Here is an 18,473-nt window from a genome sequence, read left to right as displayed (position 1 = left end):
ACGAGTTACTTTTTTGTTGCGGTAACTGTAACGGTAACTTCGCTACTTTTTTCATAAAGTAACTGTAACTGTAACGAATTACTTTTTAAAAGTAACTTACCCAAGACTGCATCTCTATAACATTTAATAACGGCAATCCTAAAAAAAAATTTTGATCCAACTGCGAACGCCCTACGGCCCTTCTTTTTGAAATACCAAAAATCGGGAGTTCGTTGTCGTGCCGTCTCCTGGATTTGTACCCTCCCACGGAAAACAGGCGACACCGCTCAAAAACGGTCAACCGGCGCCCGCTTTTTTCCTCCTCGCTTTGGGTCGCCATGGAAACAGCAGGGAGTCGTGAAGGAAAGTGGACTCTCAGGTCTCCGCAATATTTGACGTCAACGCACCGGCGTGGATAGCGCGGGAACTTCCAATTCGGCATTTGGAAATTGTTTTTTTACTTCACAAATACTGAATTACCAAATATCGAATTTTGAGGGTAATTTCCCGGCATCGTTTTCAATCGTTTCGGATAATAAAAAAAAAAAATTGATTTTGATGTGTCAGTGCCCCTTTAAGTTCACACTAGGTTTTCTGGCTCCCTGAAAAATTAAGATGACATCTTTATCATGTGAATCTTTGGGCATCATCAGTGTGGTGTATTGTTGGTACACTCTGCGAGCTCGCCCATTTTTTTGACGTGCGGGATTTTTACGAAGTTTGGCAACCAAGAAATGTTAAAACAAACCAAGCAAGCAAGTGGAGTGCAACGTGTACGACAAGTGGGACAGTGGGAACCGAAACTCCGAGTTGTTTCCATGTACCGGTTGGTTAGCGAGCTCACTGGTGTTAGTGAGCAGGTGTGGGGATCAAGCTCAGGACCCCTGGGTTCTGCAGCGCAATCTTTCGCTAGACATGTTCTGAGCTGTGGTGTGCCAGCGACCCCCTAAGGCCAGCCATAACTGAATGCGATTCCAAATGGAATGCGACTTGGCGTCGTGGAGTGTGCGTGCTTGTATTTCAGCATATCCCACCCCCGCAATAATTTTTCAACACCAGAAGAGTTTACGTATTAATGACCTGAAAACGCAGCAGCACTGATGAAATTTGTTCATGTGGCGATTTAGGTCAGTTGGTGTATGATCATAGACAAGCGCCGAAAAAATAGACGGGGACAAGTAGTTGACGTAAACACTGGCACACTCGCAACTATCATTTATCGAAAAAAAATCTCTTACATTGCCGTCAAAAAATGTCAGTCACGACTACAACCGGTGTAGACCTCTATCGAGAAGTTCATATTCCTTTGCTAATAAGGTTACGGATTTGTCACTTGTACAACTCGTGCCTTCGGCTATAATCTCAAACGCCTCGTGTAGCTTTCTAGATACTTTATCTGGGTATCTGGCCGAAAATATGGTGTCACTAAATGACAGGAAACAAGGGCAGCAGCTGACGTGCGTGGCTGCTGCAGCCACGGCCCTCGGAAAAGACAAATGCAAAACTAAACACTGCAAAAAATTCACAGAATGCACGACCAGAGTTGTGTACGAAATTCCAATGTCATGTAGTTCTGTGTACACAGGTCAGAGAGGCCTATGTATTAATTATTGCGCCCGCGAACATGAGGTGGCAACACGAGCAACCTCCATCAGGACATCTCACCACACACTGCAGACGCTGCTTTTGCTCCCAGTCATTCGATGACATCATTAAAGCCAAAGGCTCGAGGTGTACAAGTGACACATCCATAACCTTACCGGCAAAAGAATACGAGTTTCTTGATAGAGGGTTACACCAGTTGTAGTCATGACTGACGTTTTCACGGCTAAATAAGAAATACTCTTTTGAATAAATGTTAGTTGCAAGTGCGCCAGTGTTCAAACAAACTTTTCGTTCCTGTCTATTTTTCCGGTGCTTATCTACGATCATAAAATTCGCAGCTTTTCCTGAATCTACGCTATCTTCGTTAGATGCAAGACAAATAAAATTCTAGGAGATTGACCATGGTGAAATTTACCTTGCAAGTCTGTCAGTGCTTCAGTCAAAGTGTTGGCTCACGTTAAAAAACGGGTGAAACTTTGAGAAATACATGTGAATATGCCTGCATCCTTGGCGATCGCGGTTCAGCTCCCTCAACCGCAATCCTCATACAAAAAGATGCATTGTAGCAACTGCGTGGTTGACACGCCAAAACCCAAACTAAAACCTAGACAAAAAAAAAAAAAATCTAGACTATTTGGTGCGCTGATACAAAACCATTAGCACTGCCTGCCTCCCTCCTCCCTAGCTTTCTCTTCATTGCCAAAGAAAGTTGTGCCCAAAAAAAAGTGGGTTGCTTTTTTGTTCTAACACAGAAGAATACATTTAAGGCTTTGGTGACAAAAACAAGCAAATGCGTAAGCAACCATTTTTTAGGATGCTTCTTTGTAATCAAACAAATAAGAAAAAAGGAACAGACGCTTTGTTTTTACGTGTTTGCGCAGTCAACTAGCTTTCCAAATGGCAGTGATTTGTAATTTCGTGGCCGGACCACGGGACCACCCGTGTGCACCTTTGCTTTATTACCTACCCTATTCCCCAGCTCTCAAGATCATCCCCAATTTAGAGTGCGCGCTTGCTCGGTATATTACAGTTTGGACTGGTAATTTTTGTTCAGAAAAAACAAAATGTCAGATAAATACCAGCAGGGCCTTGCGGAAGCGGTGCATGGGCCTTGTTTTGCCTTTTACAAAGCATCCCGTCTCGAATGGCAGCAGAGAAACGGGTGGGGCTGATTCGAATGCAGGCCTTTGCTGAGTTCATAGCTGCTATCCAGACTGGCAACACATCGGCAGCTTCTTGCCACCTGCAGTTTTTTCTTCATCATACAGACTTCCTGCAATAACATGAATAAAAATCAGACTGACATTCTCGAACAAAAAAGAAGCCAGAACTGGCTTCACAGATCAACAAAAGAACAAGTGCCAACATTACCCTCCTCTTGTTGCTGACAGTGCAAACACCATGATGATAGAACCATTAAACTCAACCAAATAAGGAAAATGAGCTTCGTCATGACGTAATTGTATTAGGAAATATGTACATGTAGAGCTTAGATACCTACTGGTACCTTAAGAAATCGCCGAAAGGTAAAAACAAATTAAACACCACTTAGAAATAGTAGAGCTCGCTAGATAGGCACACGCACAGCAATCAACGAGCCTCTTGACGTGTTCTGCAGTGCAGGGATACAGATAAAATATTAACAACGGGGTGTGATCGAAATCCTTTGTGGTCAGTGCATTGTGCAAGTTTATCCTGAAGCTACTGTTTGTGCATGCATCTAAAGCGCCGTTCACATATATGCGACCAAGTACGACCGAGAGAGACCAGATTAGTTCTTAAGCCCCTCACGACGTCTTAGGACCGGATGCTCTGCAGCGGAGCTGGTCCCAAGAGATCGCAAGACGCTTAAAAACCGGTCTGGTCTCTCTCGGTCTTACTCTGCCGCAAGAGTGTGAACGGGCCTTCGGAGGCGTTAAAGCTGCAGGTTCACACTGTTGCAAATGACTACGACCGAGTTGAACAGAACAGGGTTTTGAGCCGCTTACGACTGCCATTTCTGCTACACTGCGTGGTCATAAGCCGTCACAGGAGGCTCAAAGACTGGTTTTGTCGGACTCAGTACTAGTTGGTTGCAGCAGTGTGGACCAGCTTTTAGACTAACATTGTATCCAGCATTGGGTCTGTCCACAAATGTTTTAAGAGACTCCCTTTAGCTTTACCAGAACCTCAGGTACTTAAAACCTGTAGTAAGTAGGGAGCCATCACATTCAAAGCTGGAGCTCTTTGAATTGTATATGTCTCCACAGTACATGCGAGAGCACCTGCCAGATGTGTGTGTTTCCATTGCAACCTTTGTGCCACTAAACATTCTATACCAGATCAAAGCATTTTAATCAAATGATTCAACCCCTTTCCTGAGCCATGTAGACTACTTGTGCACCCACCAGTTCTACAAGTCACGAATGTGGCCGGGGAAAATTAAAACGTCGCTAAGGCAAGCAACAATAATCGTTTTTAGCGACAGTAGCACTCTGGGTGGCTTGCAAGGCTAGACAAATATGCAGGGGCCCGTGCGCACGAGCGTCTGCTAGACAATCAACCAGAGCAAGATTATTAAAATAACAAACAGGCAACAAGAGAGAAAACAAGAACGATGAGATTAACAGGTTTCGGTCAACACTTTTAAGAAACTCTAGGCCCGCCAGTGGCGGATCCAAGGGGCGGGGGGGGGGGGGGAGCGGCCGCCCCCTCAAAGTCGACCACCCTCCCCCCCCCCCCCCCCTTTCGGAGGGCAATTTGACAGAGGTGGACCCCCCTTGCACAAGAAAGAATGGGACAATAGTATCCTTAAAAAATTTTCGCCCCCCCCCCCCCCTCCCCGAAACTGAGTCCTGAATCCGCCCCTGAGGCCCGCGGACCTCAAACCCAACGCCAGGCATAGCAGGCCAGCGCGAGGCACACGCCGTACACGAGCACAACGACGACGCCCAGCTAGGAGCGTGTCCTATCAATCCGCCAAACGCCAGCGCCAAACCGCCACCCGAGCCGCACCATCCCGCTGTACGCGGCGCGAAAACCCAGTGCGCGCAAGCCGGGAGTTTCAAAATACTGGGCACAACTCAATGCTGTCGTTAGCGTGAGAAAGGACGAGACGACACGCCGAAGTAAAAATCACCCAATTCTTCACGAGTGTCGCCCTCCTGAGCAAACTCATGGCGTTTGTTCTAAGATCCGTATCCGAGCGTTTGACAACACAGAACAAACAGTTCACTGATAGCAACGCGAACTTTAGAAACGATCTAATCAGCGTCTCTGCAGCGCTCCCATGTCGGAGTGCATTCACGGGATTCTCAAGATAGCGGCGGCGCCGCCGCCGTCGTCGCCGCCGGCAAGGGGTCCCAATCATCTCCTCGAAAGTCGTTTCGTGGAATTACGTTTCGTGGACAACTTTTCGTGGACACACGTTTCATGGACACACGTTTCGTCGACACGGTGACGTTTCGTCGACAGCACCACCGTAAAACGATTCGTCGCCAAACTTCTTTTTTTGCTGTTCCGAATGGAATGCCGGAAACTTGAGGTACAAGCGCTTGTAACAGATGACAAAGACGATGCCTAGCGAAGTTGCTCTCCAAGGGGAGCAACAGCGCTACCGTCTCGCTCTCATCCGTGTGACATGGAATAAGCAAGAGCGCGCAGGACTTCGCGCGCGGCCTATTCGGATATTTGCAAGTTGCGATGCCTGTTTATGGAACCGGAGGTAACTGGAAGAAGGAAAGTGTTGGAGAAAAAAATGCGTAGGCGCAAAAGAAAACTTCGATCCAATGGTGGGTTGGGAAAAGGGCGTGGGCACTGATTTTTCTTTTTCCTAGTGGTTATTTTTAAACAAAAATGCAGCTTGCAGCCTTTTATTGCAACATTACAACCTTAATATTTCAATTCAAATTAAGCATGTTCATTATCCTCAATTATTCAAAAGGAAAAGTGAGGCAGCGTTTTACTGGCTGCTGCGACTTATACGCGAAAAAACTGTTTAGTCGCACTCGTTTCATCGTCATTTATTCTTAAGGGCCGTTTAAAAAGCACATTACATAATAAAGGGGCTGTAAACAATATCAAATAGAAATAAATAACCAAAAGCACGAAAACCAATAACACTCGCACTGCCACGAGCACGCTGCCCGAGAGTAAACTTAAAAAAGAAGCTGCATTGCAATGCAAAAAAAGCAAAAAAAAAAAAAAAAAACACGAGAATCGGTAACATATAAATAAAACATTACACCAAGTTTAGTCTTATTCCACAAAGCAAACCATAGTTGATATCAAATGTGCAATTTAATGCATTGTATAGCTTCTCTCGAGCAGACACCACATGGAAGGCCTCGGAGGTGGTAGTGCCACTAGACGAGGTCTGTCGGCAGCAGAAGACTGGTCCTCACACGCGACATTCAATTGTTCTTTTATCGATGCCAGCAGACAGATCCCTGAAGCAAGTTCGTGACCCAGCTCTTTGCATAAAGGAGCGGCTTCCAAATCTAATGATATTTGGTCACATCTACGTTTAGGTGCATGCAAAATTTCAGTACAAACATAAAATATGCAGAACTATAGTATTATTTTATATACAGAGGCTAAATATGCTAAAGTCTAAAAATAGTATGCGGTCTGGTAAGTAGAGTACGTTGAATACCCGGTGTTTGGAGGAGAAAACAACCGTGTTTTATCACCGTAAAAGTAAACTGCGCGTAGCCAAATGCTCAATCTCCTTCAAAGCTTATTGCTTGCGGCTAAGACCAGATGCCAACTAGCTTAAAAAGCGGTTTTATGCCATTTTCAATGGTAGAAAGGCTGTGCGCACCGCAAACAGGCCTCGTTTTTTTCTTTCCAATTTTTTTAAAGGCTTTAGTCTTTTAAAGTGTGGACTGTCTATTCTATGTTCAGGTGGCTCTTGAGGATTCTACCAAAGGACGATGACGTACAGTACCTCGATCACATATGCCGTCGAAAGCGTTTTTGCCTCATAAACATACACACAAATAGAAGGGAGCGTGCATTTTGTGCTTCGCGTGGGATTTCTTGAGCATGACTTTCAGTTCTGAGATGAAGCCCGTTAATTATAGTCGGTGACATGTAGTGGAAGCTCCTTCCATCTCTTTCCACTTTTGCAGAGCGAACACTCGCAAGGAGGCGACCCCCTCCCCAGCGTTTACTTTTAACCTGTCACCGAGTGTTTTTTTTTTCGTGGACTTTCCAAATTGCTATAGCTCGCAGTGCATACAGCAGTGTAATCCAGGTGCTAACTTGCTGTGCGTGTCTAAAGAGAAGACATGTTTCCCTCCGGAGCCATAGGGAGGATCGGCGGCCGAGTGGGCTAGAGCACACCAGCTCGGAGCACAGGGAGCGAAATCTCGCGCTACAGAACCCAGGGATCCTGGGTTCAATCCGCACCCTGCCCGTTTCGCTCTGGATGAACGATCCTACCGGCGAGCGGTTTCTCATCTACTGCTGGGAGACTCGTCGGCCGTTGAGGCAGATCAAATTCTAGGCTGTATAAACATACACACAGCCCAATTTTTTTTCCGGAGCCATAGCTACAGACTATTTTCGGCGCACGCGATCAGCGCATTCAGAAAACTAAGAACAAGAGCACGCCCACGAGGCTTCGTGTTGCCTCTCTTTTACACGTGCTCACCCTAGCTTCGACAAAATTGGAGCCCTGCGGAAGTTATGCTAACGTTGACAACGTAAAATAAATTAGTTCTGAACACGTTGACGCTTTCACCGCCGAAACGTGCCCCACATGTCCTACACTTCGTTTCACGATCAGCGCGAGCGAAAGCAATGCGAGGTCGACGTTGACACTTCACGAGCTCTCCTTCGCGTGCATTTATGGTGAAAGAGAGAATAAGGAGCAATAGAACAAAGGAAATATTGCCACATATTTTCTGTTATGTAATAGATGGTCAAAGTCATATTTGGGGGTTTTACGTGCCAAACCTACGACGGGCATCTGGCACGCCCCAGCGGAGGACTGAGGATTAATTTCGACCACCTGGGGATCTTTTGACGTGCAACCGAAAGCTCGGTTAGACGGCGCCTTCTCCGCAATAAGCCTCCGTCATATTGCGGGCACCTCGGTCGGGATTCGAATCCGCCACCTGGGGATCCGTAGGCCGGCGCTCTCGCCTCGGAGCCACCGAGGCGGCTATGTAATAGATGGCAGGGTAGATCTATGTTTTGACCACCCATGCTAAGCCTATTTCGTATTTACCAATTCTGATAAGCATGACCCCACCTGGAACCTATCCAAACGCGGATTAAAATCTGACTTGCTTAATTTTGAGATAAAAATAAAAATGAAAATAAATCTATACATTTGCGGTATCCCTTATTTTGTTTAGATTCCTTACGTTGTACGCATCAGTGGCATTAATGCGATAAATGATCAGTGAATGCGATGTTCCGTGGAATGAACTTTTTTATGTACCTCATCACTTGCGCCACCAGCACATAGAACGTTTTTGCATTACGCGACGCGTGGCCAAGGCTTTCGTAACTCTGTGGTGCGGTCCTTGCGGACCGCATTCCACGTGTGGCGTCGGTGTGAGGTGAGTTAGATGGATCCCACTTGAAATAAATACTAAAAATCAGTTTCTCATACTGCGACACTAAGTCTTGACGTAGGTGCAGCTACAGCAGTCTTGCCTAAATACCAGCCAACATCTAAGCCTTTCTCGTGTCGAAGTTTCGCGTGTCGCGTTTCTTTTGAAAAACTAAAGGCTTAGCACATGTCGGTTTTAGAAAGCATTTTTTGCTTGAAGCTTCTGAGGCAAGTTCGCTTTCGCGAATAAAACGCACCGCCAGGCTGTAATTCCGTAGCATGTGGAACTGATTTTTGTTATTTATTTAAAGTTGAGACGATCGATTTGACTCAAGCACCCGGTCATTCTTTTCAGTCTGGAAAGAACGCGGGGTCTGAGCGAGCGGAAAATCGAACACGCGTGTTCAACACTGCTGCAAAGTATGCAGATTTAATTGAGCAGCATTCTTTTTTTTTTTTTTTCAAATTATTTTACTTGAAGCGCCATCTGATTTGCGATTAGTTAATTTGTTCTGGAATAAACACCGGCCTCTGGAATCTGATGAAATGTGTTCTAATGACTTTTCTAATTTACACATGCAGTGCAACAATTTCCTGTTTTTGTGAAATCAGACATGGTGCTGTTTTACGGACCCTGCTGCGGTTGCAATATACTGTCGGCACGGCCGTGTCAATAAATCCCGACGATCGCGTCACGCCGACAAGCGCAATATTCTTAAAAAGAAAAAGGAGGCAACGGGTCCTGGTCAAAGGTCTAAGCGCAGGTACTCGAGGACGAAGCTATGTCACGGGCTATGTGATCGTAGCCTAAAAGTAAAATTTAAGCGCAACGTAAAAACACATTTTAAGTTGATGTAGGTAAAAGTGGCCATATCGAGTACTTCAGGGTCCGATAAAAAGCAAGCTCCAGCCAAAAAATAATGAACGACGATAATTGCTCGTCGTTCCTTGACGCGCTGAATCTTGCCAAAATAAACGACACCCGAAACCACTCCGCAGCAGTTCCGTGGAATCCTGGGGTTAGTGAATACAGTGAAGCGCCACAAAATCCCTAAATGTTGGTAGCTGCCTGCCTACCCTGGTGGGCTCGGACCAGGACAGTACAAGGAACGCCAAGGAAATCACTTCCCTGGCAGTTACATAGAATCCCGGGGCCAATGAACACGCTGAAGCGCCACCAAGCCTTCGATGTTGGTGGCCGCCTGTCTACCCTGGTCAGCTCGGACCAACAAAATACAAGAAGCGCCAAGGAAATCACTTCCCTGGCAGTTCCGTAGAATCCTGGGGCCAAGGAACACACTGAAGCGCCAGTGTAGGCGACCGCCTGTCTACACTGGTCTGTTCAGACCAAGAAAAGACAAGGAACGCCAAGGAAATTCCTTCCCTGGGAGTTCCGTGTCATACCGGTACCCGGGAAATACGGTGAGACGCCAGGCTGGCAGTTCACCGAATTCCCTGGGCGGTCCCGGTCCATTCAACTACGGCCAAGGCCCAATCCTGGCCCCAGCTTGCCCGAGCGAATGTGCTGCCTGGGTCGTCACTCTGTTTTTCGTATTTCTGAAGAACATGACTCTACAACTACGTGTGCCTCAATTTCTTCAGAGTGACCAGTAATTTCTAAAATTATATATTGAGGGAATGTCCAAGCTGTTTTACGAATGTATTTTGCTCTAAATGTTTACACTGGTATCTTTATGGTATTTGCATATACTGCCCATTCTTCTAACTCTGCAAATACTCCACTACAATAAAAAAAATAATGCTGACATCCGGAGCGACAACATAAAATTGCTTTGAGACAGTGTCCCTTTTATTTTCTTATAGGTAGATCAACTAGCTGCAAGCCTGGTGTCCCTCAAACTTCCGGTGGGCTCCAGGGTTGCCATACTTTCTGCAAGACTTTACGAAAGTGCACAGCTGCTTTATGCGGCTTCCAAGGCGGGACTTGTTATGGTAAATACGAATCAGTTATTTGGCTGCACATGCTTTGTGCACAGACTTCGTGCGCAGCTTTAGATCCCGGCTCACATCTGTTCTGTTCTACAGGTTGGCATCCACACATTCTGCACGCTTTCTGAACTTGAATTTTGCTTAAATAAGGTAGGTCATCTGCAGCTCGAAGACGATTTTGTATACTTATTATATTATTTACAATAATTCAAATTACATTTAGGTTTTTTGTAAAGTGGTACAAAATGAACACATTACTGAAGGTCGAAGGATCGACTGCAGATACTTGATAAATGTTATGTGTTAGTAGGTGTCGGCTGGTGCGCTTTTATGTTGACAAAAATTGTTATTTGCTTGTGTAATGTACAATGTTTTGCGACAAAATATGCAATCCGTTAATGGGTCGGGGGAAGAAAGAGAATTTGAAAGAAACTATTGTGGGATGGGAGCTATCGAAAACATTCACCGTGATTATATCTTGGTAATAACTTACTATTCCTCGTTTCACCTTAAATCCAGACGTAGCCGGCGCTACAAGCTGATATGAGCAATTAGAGTGTCAAAAGCGCTCAATCATACTGTTCGCCATGTTTCTGTGCGTGTTCTATCATCGTAGAACCAATCCTGAACAGGAAAGGTCTAGTGAATTGCTCTCTTCACGCTGCTTGATTATACCCATTACCTTGTAGTGTCAACTGCATGTGAACTTAAACTGACCCGAAGTATTGTTAGTATTACGTAATCTTACTGGGGAATACTGAAGTGGCTTCCGAATTCATATAAAACTTGAGCCTTTCTAGTTTTGTTATTTTCTCTACCGATAAAAGTTCCAACTTTCACCATAGTTGAGAGGGGTAGACACGCCTTCACTATTTGTTATATAGACGTCTTGATGCCATTCTTCTTTATATATCGACCCTATTATTACCTGAGATAGCGTAGGGAAAAGCATACGAGGTTGGCACATTTGAGGATATCACGGGCTTATAGTATTCTGGTTTATTTTCACTCAACTCAAATTCGAAGACACTTTTTAGCTAAAGGAGTTAAATCAGTGCTTTATTGAATATATATGGATGTGCTGGCCCCATCGAAAATTGTTACTTGTATGTAGGCCACTCTTAAACACTTTAACTACGTTAAGGGAGAATATTTATTAAGTAAGAAAATGATTACTTGTTTTTGTTTGTTACTCATAGTTATAAATATTTCAATATACATTTTATGCCATCTGCCAATCGTGTCAGTAATTGCCGATTCCATGTCGTGCTATATTGAGGGTGATTTTAGCCTGTCGAATGATAATTTGTGAATAAAATGTGAAATACTTAGCAACGAGATGAAGTTTTACATGAATATTTAACTACCTCATTCACGTATGTCAAACCCAAGTAGATGCCACTAGTGGTCACTGTGGGACGCCAGGTAGAACTTTTTATTCCGATGATGAATGATCAAAATAAAAAAATTATTACGAATTTTTTTTTTGTCAGCGTTTTAACACACATACGATATGGGGGCCATAAACAAGAAAAGCTGCAAGTTTGCAGTTGTACGGGTTCCTGCGCCCCCAAACACAGCGCAGAGCGGTACTGATATGAAAACACGAAAGAAAAACACAATGACAGTATTTTCTTAACAACGTCATATAAAATAAGTTGCATTTCACGCGCTGAAGGAACTAAATATAACAAATATAAAATCAACATTTTCGCCAACGACGTGACGGATATGATGATACAACATATAAAAGTTTGGCGAGTCCTAAAATAATTCCAATAATTTATCTAAAGGCACGATACGTGGCAGTTAATCTATTAGAATACATATTAGATGTTTAGTATTCTATGCTTTATAAATAAGGGAAAAGAACTGTAATCACGTGAGACAATGTAAAATATGCAATAGTGTTTTGTCAGGATTAACCTCAACCTGTCAAAGATCCTTTTTGTTGTTGTCCCCGAAGCCAGGTGGCAGTAACAGATAATTAAATAAAAAAGAAAATTATATAACATTTTTTATTAGTTACAGGAAAACGTTGCCTATACGTGTTTTTTATTCCTACTACCTCACAAAGATAATGTAATTAAATGCCAAGATGCAAACGAGCTGGACAAGAATGACGAAAATAATCCATGGAGAAGGGGAATCAGGGGGACAAACTACAAACAAAATCTACGAACACAGCTAGGTGGCTGGTGCGCAACGGAAAAAAAATCTGCCTGGTCCTGGTACAGAACCAGGTCCCTGGTTCGGTTCCAGGACCAGGCGGAGTTTTTCGGTCGTACACCAGTCACCTAGCTGTGTTTGGATATATGTGTGTTTCCTTTGTCTCCCTTGTTCTGCTTCACCAGGGATTATTCTTGTCATACTCTAAAAGGCTTTTTGTTATGTATGCAAGAATCATGGATATTCCATGACCTTTGTTCGGAGAACACAACACCGAAGGGCCTGACGCTGTCTACACGTTGTACTATATTTGTCCCCCAAAACTGCAGATCACTGGACAATGCGACCCCTGATCCTGGACGATTAAATATAACGGCTTTCGTTTTGGAGGTGTCTATAACCAGAGGCTTAACGACAGCCCACTAGTTTAACTTGCTGAAAAATATTTTTCTTTGGAGTTAGTATAACTTCACTAGAATCAGAAAAAAAAATTCTGGTATCTTCTCAGTAAAAATTCAATTTGGCGAAGGTTTTGATGTCTGTAATATCGTTGACGTAAATAATAAACAAAATAGGGCCTAATATGTTCCCCTGAGGGACCCTAGAGTAAATGCGCTGCATGGTGGATGACGAGCTTCCCATCTGAACATACTTGTGGTGTTGTTGTAGATGGGACAAAAGAAGTGATATGGAATACCACGTATCCTATAGAATATTAACTTGTTCAGACGATTCCGGTGTTGTTTTCTTTTCGATCGGGGCGCTTTGCTGCAATCAATGAATGTCCCCAAGTCTAAAAGTATATTCTCAATATGTTCTGCTATGATCTCTTTCTGTGCTACCAGAGCTGTCTCTGTAAATCTGTGTTTCCTGAAACCCAGGTTCCGTGCCATTAAGTAGGAGTATTTTTCCCGAACATTTAAGAGTCTTGAACATGTGATTTGTTTAGTGAGCCGTGAAACAGTAATTAAAGCATAGAAATCGTACGATAGTTTCTCAAATCAATCCTATCCCCGTCTTTGTAAAGAACTGAAACCTTAGCCAATTGCATTATTTCGGGAAATACATGGGACGATAATATAAGGGTGCACAAATGACTTATGCATGGCAGTATAAAATCCCAGACAGATTTAACATGTCTGAATGGGAGATCGTCACAGCCATAACTACAGCTCTTTTTATGTTCATGAATTTGGAGAACACTTGGACTACATCAGTAGGGTTCAAAAACAGTTTCATTACAGGTGCTAAAATTATCTATGGAAGTGCTGTTATAAGTACTGCTACCCACCATTAGAATATAGTATTTGAATTCAATTTTAAGTTCAGTAGCAGATACTTCCCAATTATTAATGGTTCTCTTTTCAATTCCGTACTGGAGTGGGTTCCGCAGTAGGAAGTTCAAACGCTTCCACATAATTTTGAGATGCCTGGAACAAGATACATCAAACTTGCCAGCAAAATTACGTTTTTCTTTTTTTTATCGTGGTAACTGTGCAATTACGAAATATGTAATTATTTGTAAGTCACTCAACTTTTGTATTAGTTTAAAAAAAAATTACAAAGAAATATTTTTTTTTTTTAATCTGTTAAGAAAGTTGTCTACCAATTCAATGGTTTCGAGACGTTTTGTTGACATTACTTGTTTTGTATGTGAAGAAACTCAATTTTGGTTTTTCTTGTACAGCCATCGCAAATGACGCAATCCCAATAAACATCGTCATCTTCTGGTTTTGGTTTTGTCAAAACATGGCGTACGGCTCGTTTCTCGCGACGGAGTTCTAATATTTTGGTGCCGAGAACTCGGGATGATAACGATATAGTCACAACGGAATGACGACGGGGCATCCACCCGCAACGAAGCGAGCCAAGTGACGCCGCGAGAGAGCGAGCTTTAACGACGCTACCGACGTTATCAACCAACGAGGCCTAGTGACGTCGCAACGAAACGCGCCAAGAAAACGCGCCAAGGGACGCCGCAAGAGAACGAGCTCCATCGATGCTACCGACGTTATCACTCTACGAGCCAAGGGACGCCGCAAGAGAGCAAGCTCCAGCGCTGCTACTGATATTATTACTCAACGAGGCCTAGTGACGCCGCTAGGAAACAAGCCAAGGGATGCCGCAAGAGAGCGAGCTCCAACGACGCTACCGAAGTTATCGCTCAACGAGGCCTAGTGACGCCGCAACGCCAGCAACGCCGCGAGACCCAGAGGCGCCATGGAACGACTAAAGCAGAAGCGGACGGCTCTGAGGTCTTAAGTAACGAGGCTGATCTCCGACATCGACGCAGCTATCGCAAGCTACTCCGACGAGCGAAGCCTCAACGTATTATCGGTGAGGCTCAGTGAGTTGCGAATACAGCTGAGCAACGTGAGCGCATCCGTCGAACCACTGGTACCTGACGGAGACGTTGAGCAAAACTACGCCCGCACGACTGAATATGACGATATGATCGTCGCGTACATCGCCACCATCGCACAGGTGGTGGAGGAACACCGACGAGCGAGGCCTCACGCCGGTGCAACGCGGATTCACAACGACGGCGACGGACACGTTGCAACCTCCAAGGTGAAGCTTCCGAAACTGGATCTTCAACGGTTTGGCGGTGCAGCTACCGATTGGCAACACTTCTGGGAACAGTACAAGCAAGCCATACATGACAACGACAGCCTTTCTAACGCTGAGAAGTTCTTGTACCTGCGGTCGGCGCTTACGGGAAAGGCAGCATCGGCGATAGCCGGCATTCAAGCAACGGGAGAAAACTACGATACCGTCGTTAAGCTTCTCAGGGAGCGCTTCGGTCGGACTGACGTTCTCATTCAAGATCACCTCTTCCAACTACTTGATTTGCCAGCAGTACGACACTCGAGCGAGGTGAGCGGATTGCGACGTCTCTATGACCACTGGCAACGTAATATGGCCGCTCTCAACGCACTCGGGGTGAAGAGCGACACTTACGGAGCTATGCTCTGCTCTGCGCTAGTGAGAATGCTGCCAAGAAAGTTAGTCATTGATTACCACAAGTGTCGACGCCCTACGGACAAGGAAAACGACGGTATCAAAATAGAGAGCCTACAACGCTTCCTTAAGCTCGAAGTCGAGAGCCGTGAAGAGGCTCAACAAGTTCGCCAGCGAGAAGCCAAGGGTATGAGCCATACCAAGATAACAGAAGGCGGAAAGGCTTCTCTCAAGGGATCAGCCTCTGCTCTTTCCTCAACTAGTCGCTCCAAGCAGACTGAACCGTGCGCATTCTGTGCCACGAAGACCCATGCTACACCAGATCGTCAGACATCAATTTCTCTGGAGGAGAAGAAACACAGATTTCGAGAAGCAGCACGATGTTTCCGGTGTTCGATCAAGGGACACACCTCCCCGAAGAATGTCGCAATAAAGGAATCACGTGTGAAACATGCGGGCGAAGGCACATAACTCAAATGTGTGACCCATCCTGGAAAAAAGTAAGAACACCGCAGCAGAGTTACACTCCTCGACTGACAGGAAGAGCGATAAAACACCTTCAAACAGCTCAGGTCTGGGCAGAAGGGAAACAGCAAAGAACTCTCACGCGCATCCTTTTTGATGGAGGAAGCCAACGAACCTTTGTGATGGAAGAACTTTCACGTAAACTGCAGCTCGAGGTTGTTGGTGAAGATGACATTACTATCTACCCTTTTGGAGGAGCAGGAAACATCATCAAGGAAAAGCGCAGAAGGGTACGAGTCTGGCTAAGGAGCCAGTACAGCCCAAAGAAGCACTGCCTAGAAGCTTTGGAGATACCAGAGAGATGCTCCGATCATCTTTTTCTACCTGAGAGTGTAGTGCAAGGAGTACAAGTACAGATAGTTGAGCTGGCAGACGTCACCTTGCCACCAGCCTGTTAACAAGACATGGCATTGACATTCTTATCGGTGCTGACTACTATTGGACTCTTGTCTCTGGTGAGGTCCAAAACGTGCAGGGCGCTCTAGTCGCTATCAAAACAGACCTTGGATGGACACTTCAAGGACCGATTCCCCACAGCGGTTTGACTGCCTCCTGTTCTACTGCGGCAGTTCTGAAAGCCGATTTGGGTGGAAACACATGCTCATTGTCTACCGAGCTCCGGTCATTTTGGGAGCTGGAAAGCATGGGCATCACCGATCCTAACCTCCCACAAAAGGAAGAGGAGAATGAAGTTGTCAGAGCGTTTACATCATCCATCAAGCTAACTACCGGACGGTACGAGGTGGCCTTACCTTGAAAGCCAATGAACTTTCAGCTGGCAGACAATGAAGGAGTTGCAAGGAAGCGTCTGGTGAGCCTCACAAAGAAGTTGCTTGAGGATGATGTGATGCTGACTGAGTATGATAAGAAAATTTGCCAATATCTCCAGCAAGGATTTGCAGAAATGATTTCCCCGAGTGCAGACAAGGCAGAGGACCGAGTGTACTACATGCCTCACCGTGCTGTGTTACGACCTGACAGCCTGTCGACCAGGGTCAGAGTCGTGTTTGATGCGCCATCGAGAGAACCAGGGTGTGTGGTTCTGAATGACGCACTAGAGCCAGGACCAAACCTGAATACAGACCTCCTGAAAGTGTAACTGAACTTTCGGATTCATCATATCGGCCTCAGTGCAGACATTGAGAAGGCATTTCTACAGATATTACTGAGACTGGAAGATCGTGACGCTCTACGATTTTTCTGGTACGAAAGAATGCCAACGAAGCAAGTGCGGAACCCTCCTGCAGAGGTTTGGAGGATGACGAGGGTTCCTTTCGGAGCGACCACTAGCCCGTTCCTTCTCGCAGCCACGCTACGTCACCACTTGTGGATAACAGAGGACTATCCGGAAACAACGAAATCACTAGCCGAAAGACTCTACGTACATGATTTTATCACCGGAGCGAGCACCGAGGAAGAGGCTGAACTGTTCTATCGACAAACGTTGCATGTCATGAAGCTAGCCGGAATGACAATGCGGAAGTGGAACACAAATTCTACGGAGCTGCAGCAGCTATTTAACGAGGAAGGAATCGGGTGTGGTTCTAGATCAAGTAGAGTGTACCACCCCTAGCGTCTCTCGAGTGTTAGGACTTGTCTGGGACAAAGACAGCGATTGTTTGGCGTTCTCCATGGGGCCTGTTTTGGAATTCCTAGACCGGAACTGCAACACGAAACGATTCAGTCTCCAGGCATCATCTCGCATTTATGACCCATTAGGACTCCTTTCCCCAGTCACCGTGACAGCCAAGCTGATGTTCCAAACCCTCTGGGAACTGGGTGTCGACTGGCACGCGCCACTACCTGAAGAGGTTCAAACAAGATGGACGCAGTGGCACAGAGCACAGCACCACTTAACGAAAGTAACACTACCCCGACGGTGCCTTGAACTTCCTGAGGATGACCGAAACGAAGTCCAAATATTCACAGATGCCAGTCCCAAGGCTTATGGGGCTGTGGCGTACCTGCGCACGCAGACTGCACCAACGAGGGTGAGTTTGGTTTTGTCCAAGACCCGGGTGGCGCAGCTAAAGAAACTTTCTCTCCCAAGACTTGAATTGATGGGAATGGTGATAGGGGCACGGCTAAAGGACTCCCTTACTAGGTCATTGAACCTACAAGTCGCCAGCTGGTGCCTCTGGACAGACGCAACAATCGCACCTCATTGGGTGCGAGGTTCTGCTCAACAGTGGAAGCCCTTTGTGGCCAATCGACTATTGGAGATCCAACAGCTAACTGATCCAGAGCTTTGGAACCATTGCCCTGGAGTAGAAAATCCGGCTGATCTGCTCACAAGAGGCGTGGCGCCCGAAGCGCTCAAGTCGAGTGCGGCATGGTGGAACTGACCGCAATGGCCTACGGAGCCACCTGCCGCCTGGCCAACGCATGAAGCTGGTGTTGATATGACCGCGGCAGATGAAGAGGAGAAACGAGTTCGAGTCCATAGTGTGACACTGAAAGAACAGGTTTTGCCTAGGCAGCGCCTCAGTTCTCTCTCGAAGCTTGTTTGAGTTGTTGCCTGGATACGACGATTTATACATAACTCTAGACATCCCAGCCAAAAACACGAGGGTTGTTTGACGACCGAAGAAGTAGCACCAGCTCAAACGTGTCGGATCCTGCAAGTTCAAAAGGAGGCGTTTCAGAGAGAGCTCCAATGCGTTCGACGCTCAGCACGCATGGAAAGCAACTCTCCGTTACGGGACTTAAACGCATACCTGGACAAGGACTAGGTGCTGAG

At 45.6% G+C, this 18,473-nt stretch overlaps 1 protein-coding gene across 1 annotated transcript in view; it reads left to right on the top strand.

Annotated features, from left to right (window-relative positions):
• The window catches only part of LOC8029198 (putative acyl-CoA synthetase YngI), a 229,174-nt gene that overhangs the window by 108,953 nt on the left and 101,748 nt on the right, over positions 1-18,473 (top strand). Inside the window, exons 3-4 of the mRNA XM_040214651.3 lie at positions 9,953-10,081; positions 10,175-10,228. Of these exons, the coding sequence (XP_040070585.3) occupies positions 9,953-10,081; positions 10,175-10,228 (183 nt within the window). The remainder of the gene's footprint in view (positions 1-9,952; positions 10,082-10,174; positions 10,229-18,473) is intronic.

This window comes from Ixodes scapularis, unplaced genomic scaffold (assembly GCF_016920785.2).
Source record: "Ixodes scapularis isolate PalLabHiFi unplaced genomic scaffold, ASM1692078v2 PGA_scaffold4__175_contigs__length_147842914, whole genome shotgun sequence".
In the NCBI taxonomy this organism is placed as follows: Eukaryota; Metazoa; Arthropoda; class Arachnida; order Ixodida; family Ixodidae; genus Ixodes; species Ixodes scapularis.
Note: the sequence above shows the minus strand (reverse complement) of the source record. Positions and strands in the feature narration are given on the sequence as shown.